General features: G+C 44.5%; 1 protein-coding gene across 1 annotated transcript in view; it reads right to left on the bottom strand.

Annotated features, from left to right (window-relative positions):
- The window catches only part of LOC137528259 (immunoglobulin kappa light chain-like), a 31,202-nt gene extending 30,292 nt beyond the window's left edge, over positions 1–910 (bottom strand). The window contains exon 1 of the mRNA XM_068249544.1: positions 818–910. Coding sequence (XP_068105645.1) covers positions 818–857 — 40 coding nt within the window. The 5' untranslated portion in view covers positions 858–910. The remainder of the gene's footprint in view (positions 1–817) is intronic.
- Between the last annotated feature and the right edge of the window lie 12,848 nt (positions 911–13,758).

Below are 13,758 nucleotides of genomic sequence, written 5' to 3'. Positions count from 1 at the left end.
GAGTGGTTGCCTCACCCAGCAACCCACTCTTGTGAGTATTCTACCTTCAGTACTTCCTAAAATTTCCTTATCTACTAACGTTATTGCACCAGATTGGGCTCCCGGACCTCCCTGTGTTTTTTTCTCTACCCTTCTACTCCTAAATTTACTTTTTTTTAGATATCCCATGATTTTATTTTATATTTAAACATTTACAAAGTAGATTGAATGTTTTGTTGCCTCTGCTCAGTAGCAGCCTATCAAGTGTCCCAGAGTAAAATACATGAATTATTAACCTTTTTGACCTTTCTTTTATCTCCTTCTGCTCTCAGAAGTTTAAATGAGCCTGAAAAATGTTTATGGCGGTTTGTGGCAGTGATGTTTACTATATTCCTGACAAGGTACCGACAAGACAGAAAGTGTCACTTCCATGCCTGAAAATTAACTCTTTCAGACAGCAAAATAAAACAAGTTTAACAGCTTTTTGTGAAAAAACTCAGCAGATAATGAGGAGAGATAAATTATGAGTTACCATAATAAGGAGATATAATTCATGAGATACATTTGTGACTAAACTCCAATGTCAAAAAAAGTAAAACGCTGTAAAAATAGTCCAAATCTACTTTTGAAAACCGTTCCATCTTATTGGATATACAAATGATCTACTCTCAAATGTGTACTCTTTGTATCTTTTTACAGTTAACCAGTAAATGGTATTATCCTAATTCAAAACTGATTTTCTATTGTTGTATCTGTTACTTAGTATAGTCTAGTTTCATTAAGTTGCTTCCTAAAAGTATATTGTGTAGGTAAGGAAAACGTAATGGCATTTACTGACCTGTTATGTAGAAGATAAAGAAGACCGGTAAATATTTCATTTTGAGTTGGTCTTGCGAAAAAGATCTATGAGGGTTGAGTTGCCTCCGCTTTATAACCCCCACCTTCTTCTGTCTTTCATTACTTCCTGCTATCGGTTCAATAAGCTGACCATAAAAGGAGCAGAAGCTGAAATGTCTCAACCTAAAAGCACAGCCTGTAACTTCAAAACACCAACACCTGTAGACATACAGTTGACTAAACACTTGTGGATTATTTGAAGCTTTTATATGTTGAAGATGCTACATGTTTAAAAGCACTAGCTGATTCCCTCATCATTCAGTGCAACATTACTACGACTTAACATCTCCGTCCCATGCTCTCCTAATAATACAATACAGATAAATAAATTGTAATCTAAAAGTAATGATCGGTAAACATCTATGGAAGTGGATCTTGTCTTAAGGTGAAACTGAGGAGAGGTGAGAGGCATTTCCTCTGTGCTTAGTGAGAACCAGCGCTTAATGACCACTGCAATCACTGGTGATTGTAGTGATCACATGATCATGAGCCAGCTGGCATGGCTCCTGATCAGTGCCTGGAGATATCAGCTGTCATATGACAGCTGAATCTCCAGCACCGGGTGCATGCGGTTGTGGCAAGAACATGTTGCAGAAGGTCCGTAAATCCTATATCCTGTCAGGTTTACAACCATTATTCTCCTTAACTTCAGCGCTGAGCGGAATATCAAATTGTCGTATCCATCACCAGACACCCTTCAAAGTGCAGGCTTACCAATTAGAAGGAAGACCCAGATTATAAGGTCTATACACATATATCAGTCATCCAACGATCACTGTTTCTTCCTCGTCCTCCCAAGGATCCAGCTCTCCTCTTGCAGCAGAATTAATTCTCAGCATGAAACAACAATAACCATAAACAAATCTAAGTGTACTCCGTTCAAAATTTATTGCTTCTCTAAAACAGGTACAATACTCACATCCGGGCCCTTGTGACAGGGACCCACAGTGTACAATCACGTTTCACAAAATCATAAAGTGCTGTCTCTCCATCTACCATTCGTAAGCCCTCAGCTCAGCGCTGAAGTTAGGCCCCGTTTCCACTATCGCGGTTTGTGCCGCGATTCCGCAGAGTTTCCCCGCACATGAATCGCACGGGGAAACTCTGCCATAGGGGATAACGGCGCCGCTGCCGAATCGCTCCCGCAAACCCCCCGCAGAATTTGCGGCGGAGGCTGCAAATCCCATAGCCGTGCATGGCACGGCTCATGGGATTCGCCTGCGATCCCGCCCACCCGCTCAGTGCCGGCGTGCGTCTGCAAGACGCACGCCGCACTAGTGGAAACGAGCCTTTAAGGAGAATACGAGTTGAAGGGGTCTATCTGAGGACTTTTTTTTACTTCTTGGCAGCTTGTTGGAATGTTATTGGTCCTTAGCGCGGATATAATTATGTAGGTTTACAACCATAAACAGGACATATGATTTACTATGGGCAGTCCCCAGGGGGCTAAAATACAAGCCTGCCGTTCCTATTGTTTACATCACATAAATGACTCATCACGAGCCTATATTCTGTACTCAGTGTTTGATGAAGTGTTGATAATACTTGCACAAGGATGGTGCAATGGAGAAAATGAGATGGGCAGTTCAATCACATTCAATGATGGGAGGTGAATATTTATAAATGAGTGAATAACAGGGATCAGTATACTATAAGTAAACTATTAGTAATCACAGGGATCAGTATACTATTCGTAAAAGCTCAGAGTAACAGCTTACACTGTACATACATAAATGCGAAGAGAAGGGACCCAGTACCATTACCGCCAGCAGACGGTGGAGGCTGCCTGCTATTCCATTGCCTTACTGTACATACATATGCAGCAGAAGTTCAGTGATTTGGTAGTTTCTTAAATTTCTTTTATCACAAGGAAGCTCCATTATCACAAGGAAGCTCCATTATCACAAGGAACCTCCATTATCACAAGGAAGCTCCATTATCACAAGGAACCTGCATTATCACAAGGAAGCTCCATTATCACAAGGAAGCTCCAGTATCACAAGGAAGCTCCATTATCACAAGGAAGCTCCATTATCACAAGGAAGCTCCATTATCACGAGGAACCTCCATTATCATGAGGAAGCTCCATTATCACAATGAAGCTCCATTATCACAAGGAACCTCCATTATCACAAGGAAGCTCCATTATCACAAGGAACCTCCATTATCACAAGGAACCTCCATTATCACAAGGAAGCTCCATTATCACAAGGAAGCTCCATTATCACAAGGAACCTCCATTATCACGAGGAAGCTCCATTATCACAAGGAAGCTCCATTATCACGAGGAAGCTCCATTATCACAAGGAACATCCATTATCACAAGGAAGTATAGACTAAAATACAAAAAAACAGGAGGGCTCATAGTGGTTGTATGAGTTTGTCCTCCTTAAATCGCAGGAAGCTCTAGTTGTGTCTGCCCTGTGTATAGACAGCTGATGAGGGTATCAGGGATTGAAAAATACTTATTTGTATTGGCAAAAATGATTTCTTAAGAAAATAAAAAGGAAAAGGGCAACAACACATTTTTATGGAGATTACTGACCACCCACTTCATCAGATCTTTTAAATTCCTGATCCCCTATTAGCTGACTATACACGGCCACACAGGCCTTGCCTTATTGTGTAAGGCCTGGTTCCCATTTGAGCACTGGTTGCCTGTGTCAAAGGCAGAGCCCTCAACCACCACACTATCCAGCCACCACTGGCTGGACTATTCCGGGATGTATAGTTATTATGCACACAATCCAATATATATATGAAAGGATAACGTCAGTTTTTCTAGGTATATAAATTTGTTTATTAAAAGTACAATTTCACATAAATATTAAGGTCTGATAAAAATGTTGGTTTGAAATATTCAGATGACCATTGTTTTAATTGTGAGCAAGTCTGGCATTTTTATCAGACCTTAATATTTATGTGAAATTGTACTTTTAATAAATAATTTTATATACCTAGAAAAACTGACGTTATCCTTTCATATATATATTGGATTGTGTGCATAATAACTATACATCCCGGAATAGTCCAGCCAGTGGTGGCTGGATAGTGTGGTGGTTGAGGGCTCTGCCTTTGACACAGGCAACCAGTGTTCGAGTCTCGGCTCTGCCTGTTCGTAGCGCCATCCTCTGTATTAACTTTTTTTGCTCCAAGTATTGGTAGGGGGAAGGGGATACCCCAGACCTTAAAGAATAGGCAGCTCTAAATTAATATAGCAGCGCCCTTCAATTAACTCGTTTGGCTGGTTCCCATTTGAGCCCGACCTTAAACGGTCAGAGGGAGAGGACCGTGCAGTTGGTGCATGGAGCAGATCTGTTTCAACCATGGGCATATATGGGAAACGCATCCGCTCTCTGGGAAAGATCGCAGACTACACAAAAGTGTGCCCCGCTTAGCACAATGGATTTAAAGTATCTGTTGCAGACTAATAAGTGTGAACGGATCCTTCTTATAAAATAGGATCAGTTGACTGTCCTTTTTCCACTTTAGTGGGAACACAGTCTTAATGAACTGATGAACGTAAGTGACAAATGTATAAGTCATTTGCAGAATTTCCTGCCATAACCTGATTAAAAGATCTTGGGTAGGAGCTTTCCTACAGCAACCTCTATCCCCACCCAGAATATTTGCTTACAGTAGCAGTCCATTGTTTATGTTCATGATGCAGGTCAGGGAGGGGCTTGTGTTGTCTGGTTACAGAGTTGTGCAGCTGTTGTCAGAAAACAAATCCTGCATGGCCAATACTTTTACGCTTTACTTATTTGTTTGTCATTTTAGTTTGTTTGTTGGACTTGACCAATGGATGTCTTTTTTTAACCAAGCCAACTAATGTACCAGTGATGAGCAGAAATTTCTCCTAACATGCAAATCTCTACTGACCCAGTAAAGGAAAAAACTCTCAATAGTGAAAGACTCTGGCTGTGGGCTAATTAAATATCCACCAGCAAATTGATCAGCATTTTAATACTTTTTATTTTGTTACAGTTCTTTCTCTTCATGGGTCAATGGAAATCTACTTCTTGGGAGAAATATTTGCTTATCACTAATCACTAGTATCATTAAAGAGGACCTGAACTCAGAACTTCCTCTCTAAAAGATAGCCAACAGCATAATAACCTTTAAAGAGGAACTCCAGTGAACATTTTACTGTTGGCAGGTGATATAGCTGCTGCATGGCTTTTGGCAGTTGGAAACAGCTGTAAACAGCTATTTCCCACAAAAGTTCGAACTTTTCTTGTGGGAGGGGTTACTTGTGGGAGGGGTTTCACCACAATATCAGCCATACAGCGCCCCCTGATGGTCTGTTTGTGAAAAGGAATAGATTTCTCATGTAAAAGGGGGTATCAGCTACTGATTGGGATAAAGTTCAATTCTTGGTCGGAGTTTCTCTTTAAAGAAAAACATTTCTTTGTTACAGCTGATATTAATACTGCAAAAAAATCTGCAGTGTGTCTACTTCCTGCTTTCATGGAAGAAGACATATTGTTAACATCCTGTGTTTACCAATTAGCTCTCTGCTGTGGCAGACAGCTGACACGACTGAGAGATCAAATTACAACTTGTGCTTAGTCACAAATGAAGGGGAATTAGACTGGAAGAGTTGAGGTCCGCATTATCTTCTCAAGTTATCAAAATCTTTATTGTATCAAAAATAATAAAAGCATGATGTTACAGGCCAGCTGTGCGGACCTCAATCTCTTCTTGTACTTTGTGGACCCTGACGGTACCCAGGTGAAAGGTCTTGCACATCTGATGGCTTGTTGAGTGCGGTTCCATCAATCCCAAAAGGGGAATTAGACAGGTTAACTTCTCTAGATACATACAGCATGCATTTCTATCTGATTTCCTTCTGTGCTGTGCAAGAGTTCAGGTCCACTTTAAAGAGAATCTGTACTGTAAAATGCTTACAATAAAAAGCATACCATTCTATTTATTATGTTCTCCTGGGCCCCTCTGTGCTGTTTCTGCCTCTCCCTGCTGCAAACCTGGCTTGTAATTGCCATTTTTATGCAGTGTTTACAAACAAAAGACATAGCAAGTGATATGCTGAGAGTAGCTCAGTGTGTGAGTCATACAGAGTGTGCAGGGGGCCTAGAGAGGGTGTGTATAGCTTCTACCCAATCACAAGCAGCACAGCACATTCCAGCTTGACTGCCTCAGCCCAACAGAGCCGACAGAGGAGAGAAGATTAGATCATATAACTGTAACGATTGTGGAACTTTCTCCGTGATCAGCGCACAACGCGTGCACTGACACGGCGGAAACCCTCCACAAGCGTATATTTGAGGACACCCAGGCTAGGTGCTATGCACCCGCAGAGGGCAATTCCCTCCGGCAGATGGCGCTGTGGAGTGCAGGCGAACACAGTCGCTGCACAGCCACAGATGCCAGATGGGAATTGTACAGATCCAGGACAAGGTACGATCAGGCAGGGCAGGATAGCCTACAAGAAACAGAGCAAAGGTACAGAACCAATGTGTGTCCACCAAACTAGTCGCCACCCAGCATCGGTGAACACACAACGGTGGAAACAAAGTGGGAATGCAATCGCAAGAATGGCGATTGCCGACAGAGACACAAGACTGAGCAAAACAGGGCACAAGGGTAGCAAAGGCACAGCAAATAATACAATGAGGAGATACGGAAAATAACAAACGGTAGCTAACCACGAACACCACACTCATTCGCAACAGTGCACGCGGTTATGCGCGGTCTCCACGTGATAAGCACAATAGAGAAAAGCACGCCTACCTAACCATTAACAGACAAACATGAAACAGAGGACGCGAGCGCTTGCTTAACGGTTACCTCACCGAGCCTCCAGCAAGCGTAGCAGACAAGACAGACACACGAAAACAGGGACAAGCGAGAGATAGGATCCCCAGCGCTAGCGAAAAGTGGCTAGCGCGATCCCAGAAGACAGAACAGAAGCATCCCCAGCGCTAGCGAAAAGTGGCTAGCGCGATCCCAGGAGACAGAACAGAAGGATCCCCAGCGCTAGCCAAAAGTGGCTAGCGCGATCCCAGGAGACAGAACAGAAGGATCCCCAGCGCTAGCGAAAAGTGGCTAGCGCGATCCCAGAAGACAGAACAGAAGAGATAGCTGGTAGCAACCGCTGCACCAGCTATACTCCAAGAACAGAGATCAGAACCATTTCCTGTCGACCACCGCTGGGACAGGACAATGGCAACAGAACAAACAAACAGATAATACAACCTGACTGGGCTAGAAGGGGAGCCTAAAGCAACCCCCAGGAATTAACTATACTAGATAGCAACGGCTGACACTCCAGCAGTGTCCATCAGGAACAGACCATGGAAGGGAAATGACCAGCAAAGCCTTCTGGGAAACATAAAGCTCTTATAGTGCCAGTCATCAAAGAAGGCAGGTAGGGGATTTGCATAACGAATGTATGCAAATTCCCCAGCAAGAGAACAGACCAGAACTTGCAATGGAAAGACAGGTCTCTGTTCCAGAGTCCTGCAGCATGCAAACCTAAACAATGGTCAAAAGGCTGCCTGCCTGCGCAGGCAGCTGAGCGGATTCTCACAGTACACCCCCCCCCCTAGGGATGGATTCCAGACATCCCTCAAAACTGGTATCATCACAAAACCCTAACTGAAGACTCATGAAGGTCGGGGCAGCCCGACAAGGCCCAATTCCAGAGTCAGTCCATCCGAAACCGACCTCATCGGAAGCAGAAGCCACTGAAACATGCCCATCCGCACTACAAGTCTCAGCGTAACACCCATCAGGACTGTGGACACCAGAGAAGAAGCCATCGACACCCTCCAGACAATACCCACCACCTTCCAAGGAGCGTCCAAGAATACCAAACCTGCCGCAATACCTGTTCGAAGTGTCCCTTACAACACCAAAGCAATTGCTGATCGTATTCAGGGCACCAAGCAAAACCTTTCCCGGAATCTCCCAGAACGCCTTGAAGCTCCGCAGAGATCCCAAGAAGCCAGAACGCTCCCCAGGCTCACATGGAGAACCACCAAGAACCCCTATGGAACCTATGATCATTCCAGACTCAAAATTAGCAGGACACCCATCAAGATCAGGACTTTCAGGGACCACTTCTGGGCATGCTATATCAGAACATGTCTCCACTGAGGAAGCATCTGAGTACGCTGGTAACCGAGGCACACTTGGGCTTTCTGGGTCACAGAGCACATTGGGGTACACTAGTACAGGAGAAACCTCAGGACATGTCAGGGAACTGCCAACTTCAGAGTCCGACACGACAAGACCAAAACCAGTACCGGGCAGAAAATCATCACGAGTAAAGGTCACAGGTACTGGTCTTTCAAAAGAAGACTCGGACTCAAATTCAGAATTTTCTGTAACTGTAATATCATTGGTACGATCAGGCAGGGCAAGATAGCCTACAAGAAACAGAGCAAAGGTACAGAACCAATGTGTGTCCACCAAACTAGTCGCCACCCAGCGACGGTGAACGCACAACGGCGGAAACAAAGTGGGAATGCAATCGCAAGAATGGCGATTGCCGACAGAGACACAAGACTGAGCAAAACAGGGCATGAGGGTAGCAAAGGCACAGCAAATAATACAATGAGGAGATACGGAAAATAACAAACGGTAGCTAACCGCGAACACCGCACTTATTCACAACAGTGCACGCGGTTATGCGCGGTCTCCACGTAAAAAGCACAATAGAGACAAGCACGCCTACCTAACCATTAACAGACAAACATGAAACAGAGGATGCGAGCGCTTGCTTAACGGTTACCTCACCGAGCCTCCAGCAAGCGTAGCAGACAAGACAGACACACGAAAACAGGGACAAGCGAGAGATAGGATCCCCAGCGCTAGTGAAAAGTGGCTAGCGCGATCCCAGGAGACAGAACAGAAGGATCCCCAGCGCTAGCGAAAAGTGGCTAGCGCGATCCCAGGAGACAGAACAGAAGGATCCCCAGCGCTAGCCAAAAGTGGCTAGCGCGATCCCAGGAGACAGAACAGAAGGATCCCCAGCGCTAGCGAAAAGTGGCTAGCGCGATCCCAGAAGACAGAACAGAAGAGATAGCTGGTAGCAACCGCTGCACCAGCTATACTCCAAGAACAGAGATCAGAACCATTTCCTGTCGACCACCGCTGGGACAGGACAATGGCAACAGAACAAACAAACAGATAATACAACCTGACTGGGCTAGAAGGGGAGCCTAAAGCAACCCCCAGGAATTAACTATACTAGATAGCAACGGCTGACACTCCAGCAGTGTCCATCAGGAACAGACCATGGAAGGGAAAGGACCAGCAAAGCCTTCTGGGAAACATAAAGCTCTTATAGTGCCAGTCATCAAAGAAGGCAGGTAGGGGATTTGCATAACGAATGTATGCAAATTCCCCAGCAAGAGAACAGACCAGAACTTGCAATGGAAAGACAGGTCTCTGTTCCAGAGTCCTGCAGCATGCAAACCTAAACAATGGTCAAAAGGCTGCCTGCCTGCGCAGGCAGCTCAGCGGATTCTCACAATAACAGTGATAATACAGCCACTGTGCAAATGGGAAAGGCTGCAGTAAGACAGAACACATTAAAACAGCTATAGGAACATATAGGATAGAAGAAATAAGGCTCTAAATTTTGTTACAGAGTCTCTTTAAACACAGGCTGATGTCTTACTTTGTCTATTATAGATAGTGCCTACCATTACCTTGTTGTACAGTATCTCTGAACTGCAACTGGTCTAAATAGAGCAAAAGACTTTTTGGAGAGCTAGGCTGGTATGATGTAACATTTACCTTCTATACCTACCGTTCTCCTCCTCTCTACCTAATTTAAATCATCTCATTATTTGCGTAGAGGCAATTAGGGTACCATTTTCTGAAAACTCTTTTTATCGGTGATGCTAGTTATATGGCGTGGTTCAGGTGGTTTCAGAGTAGGCTTAGTTGTGGTTTTAGCATAGACTTATTTGAGATGTATCTTCTTAGCCCTTTATAAAGTGCATTTCTCGTAACCAGAAAAGGAAGTTCATGCTGAAAACAAGATACATGAGAACAAATATTTACTGTGTCTTTCTGTCTATATATCTATCTATCTAGAATAATGTGTAAAAGTTTTAGACGTGTATTACAATTGCTGTAAACAAAGAATGCTTTCACAAATACATTAGATATGTTGAATTTTATCATTAACAATGCAAAGTAAATGAACAGAGCTGAACTCTCAAACAACTTGATATTTACCTTTGAAAGAGCATCAATTCCTCTAGATAGGTTTTCACAGTTTTTGAAGGAACTCGGCAGATAGGTTGTTCCAAACATCTTGGAAAATTAACCACAGATCTTCGGTTGATGGGGACTGCCTCAAACCTTTCTATCTTTTTATGTGATCCCAGATCAACTCGATAATGTTGAAAACAGCGATATCTGCATCACTTCCAGGACTCTTGGCTATAGCTAAAATATTTTAGATTTTGACTCATTGGTGCAGAGCACCTGCTGCAATTTTTCTGCATTCCATTCTGTTTTCATGCATGGTTGCGCCACTTGGTCTTGTTTGCACATTTGAAGGATGGTTTCTTGGATGCATTTTTTGAAGACCTATCTGGCCAGACCTCTCTGGAGTATAGCTGGGTATACCTATATATCGGATAAGTTTCTGCCAGTTCTGAGCTGATGCCTCTGCTGGTCATCTTCTGACATCAAAGGGAAGTAAATGTGATGTGTCTTTCATCTGCCACACTAAGTATGCTTGGCTGACCACTGCCTGTTATTGGTGCTTCTTCAAAGGAGCTTGAACAACATACCTTGAAATTTCACAGGATCAGCACAATAAAACTATTTTTCAAGCATTGGTAACAATGCCTCCTTCTATTAGGCTTTGGCAATTTAAAATACAATTTTCATTACATGACCAGAACCAGGAGGAAGTTAGTAGCTGCTTCTGTGAATCCAGCCCTGGAGCAGGTTATTCACTTGCCATACATATTACTTAGTGGACAAGCAGGGAAAAGGGCTGCACTTGTTAAGGTGTCCCACTCACCACCTGAACCATCCAGCAGTAGGTCTTTCTATGTCAGCGGCATCCACAAGACAGCATGGATGCCACATACTCACTCCCCCCACCAAGAACACTACTAGGTATCTCTGCGGCAATAGCTGAAATTTCTGCAGGGGCAGAGTTACAGCATTTTCACAAAGGACATTTTCAAGTCCAGTGCTGTTTTGGGTGTCTGCAACGCCATCCTGGGTGACTTGTCAGTGGCCAGTCTGTCCTGTAAGTCAGTTCAGTCGCCAGTCTGTCTTGTCAGTCAGTCAGTTCTGCCAATCCTACCCTCCAGCCCATCCTGCCTGTCCTACCTACCAGTCCATCCTGCTAGTTCTAGCCTACCTTCTTATCCATCCTGTCAGTCCCTATCTTCCAGTCCAGCTTACCAGTCCTACCTGCTAGTTAATCCTACTAGTTCCCCCGTCTCTCCTTTCTACATTGCAGGGTTTTCCCTCTATTCGTCACCAGTGGGATAATGTAAGGATAGTGACCTGGTGGCCACTAGGCAGCAAAGTAGTCCGTCACCCCTAGGGGTGACAGGCCATAATCTTTTGCAGGGTGCTCAGGTGAAGACCTATAGCCACTTAGATCCTCTACCCTGGGAGCACCCACACCAACCAGCGGTGCTGAGATCAACAGGGCCCTGACATATGAGTAGGTGGGTGAGGGCAGCTATGTTAGCTACACATGTTGTGGTGGAGAGGTAAGCTATTCTGTTTACCCTTGTATGTGGGGAGTAATGCAGGTTGCTCTTGTTGTGGTTCAGGCTATAGTGATGACACTTGTTATGGCGGAATGACAGGCAAAATTGCTGTGGGGAAAATAAGAGGGGGGGGCAGGGTTTGAGGTGGTTGTACTCATTATGGGGGAAATGGTGACACCCTTGTTATGGGGAGGGGAGGTTATGATGGTTACCATTTAAAAGGGGATTTGTTAAAAAAAGATGGCTACCGTTGCTGCTAAGGATAGAAGGGCAATATAAGGGAGGGGGGAGCAGAATGTAGTGATGGGACCAGAGGCATAAGTACTGAGGTGCCTAGGGCTGGGGGCATAACTTCAAACCTGCCCTCCTTACAATACAGGACCCCAACAGCCAGAGCAGGTGTTGTGGTCTTACTTGTTATCGGTGGAACAGTCATTGTGGCAGGGAAGTAACTACAGGGGAATTGTCCCTGCAACTGCAGGGGGGACCAGAACAGTAAGGAAGCCCAGATACTATTTAATTCCCTTCGATAAACGGGACCATCATTCAGTTCAGTTAATTTTGTTGCTACTCTTCTTATAAGTGTGAAGATTATGATATCTACGCTTGTTTTATGACCATTGCAAGATGGGCCCCTGGACTATGAGGGCCACTAGGGGTAGACATGGGAAAGGGTGAACATTGGGGGGCCATTAAAGTCTAGCACTATAATTTGTAGTTATGCCCTTGCATCGTGGCCAAACTTTTTATAAAACACTTGAGAAATGGGTTCGCTAGCCATGGAGGTCACCAACGGTGGGGGGTGTGAATGGAGCCCCCATAAAAGTTTGGCTGGGGCATACGCATATATACGGCGTTGGTGAGCTGGGCACAGGGTGAGCCGAATGATGGCTCCCCGCTGACACTCAAATTTCTGGCTGTGTTCCCCCTCCGAGTCATAGCATCTCGGAGGGAGAAGCCGGAACCCTGAATTACCCATACGCGCCCCACGTAGTATAACAATACTGCTATAGCGATGCATAGTTTAGGGGCTCAATGCTGAGCACTGTAACCACCTGCTTCGTTGCTGAGGGCTCCGTGATTTGCAGTCACTCTACTACAAGGGAGTCTCATCAGAGTTTCCTGGCCAGCCCTGTCATTTGTAGCCACACCCCTGTTTTAAATCACTATCTCAAAAACTAGATGAGAATAGCTGACATGGTGATGTCTCAACTATTGGCTGCGATACCATTACGCCACATCAAATATTGTCTGAATGTCATTTTAAAATGTTGTCAACTGTCGGGGCTTAGCAGACATAATGTAGCAGCCATAGACTGACTCTTCAGTTCAGTCTGACGTTTCAGAAGTTGAGAATTATTGTTTTGTGCGTTGAGATGCTGAAGCATTGTTTTCTGACGCTGCAGATGCATTACGCATTATACAAGAGACTAAATGAAGATTGAGGCTGATTTAATTGTCAGTTCAGGAAACCACTGCTTTATGAATCAATGCTGCTTTCTTCTCCGGTATGTGATAATGCCCACTCATACCTTTCTCCTATGAGGTTTCATCATTCCTTGCTTTCTGCAAGTCACAGCTACTCTTCAGGATTCTGTGCTGCCATCTAGTGTCAGGTATCCCAATTGCCAATTTTATTCATCTATTTCCAAGTACTGTAATGCACATTCAGAGCATTAGATACAGTAAAACCTTGGATTGCAAATAACTTGGTTTAAGAGCGCTTTGCAAGACAAGTAACATTTTTTTAATGAAATTTAGACTTGATAAGCAAGCAATGTTTTGATACACAAGCAAAGAACGTATTGTGCAATACATCACAACTGAGACGATGGTTCTTCTTCCTTTGACGCAGCAAGATTGTACTTAAAGGGAACCTGAGGTATGTAAAAAAAGAGTTTCCCTTACCTGGGGCTTCTACCAGCCCCCTGCAGCCGTCCTGTGCCCACGGCGTTTCCAAGCGATCCTCTGGTCCCCCGCCACAGCTCACTTTCATTTTTGTCGACTTACAAGTCAACGTCCACTGCACCTGCATGGCCCTGGCCGCACACGTTCTCGAACGCTCTCCCATCTGCAGAAGTATCCTGTGCAGGCACAGTACAAGAAAACCTCGACAGGAGAGCAAACGAGGATGCGTGTGGCCAGGGCCGCGCAGGCG

Source organism: Hyperolius riggenbachi, chromosome 8, assembly GCF_040937935.1.
Source record: "Hyperolius riggenbachi isolate aHypRig1 chromosome 8, aHypRig1.pri, whole genome shotgun sequence".
Classification (NCBI taxonomy): Eukaryota; Metazoa; Chordata; class Amphibia; order Anura; family Hyperoliidae; genus Hyperolius; species Hyperolius riggenbachi.
Note: the sequence above shows the minus strand (reverse complement) of the source record. Positions and strands in the feature narration are given on the sequence as shown.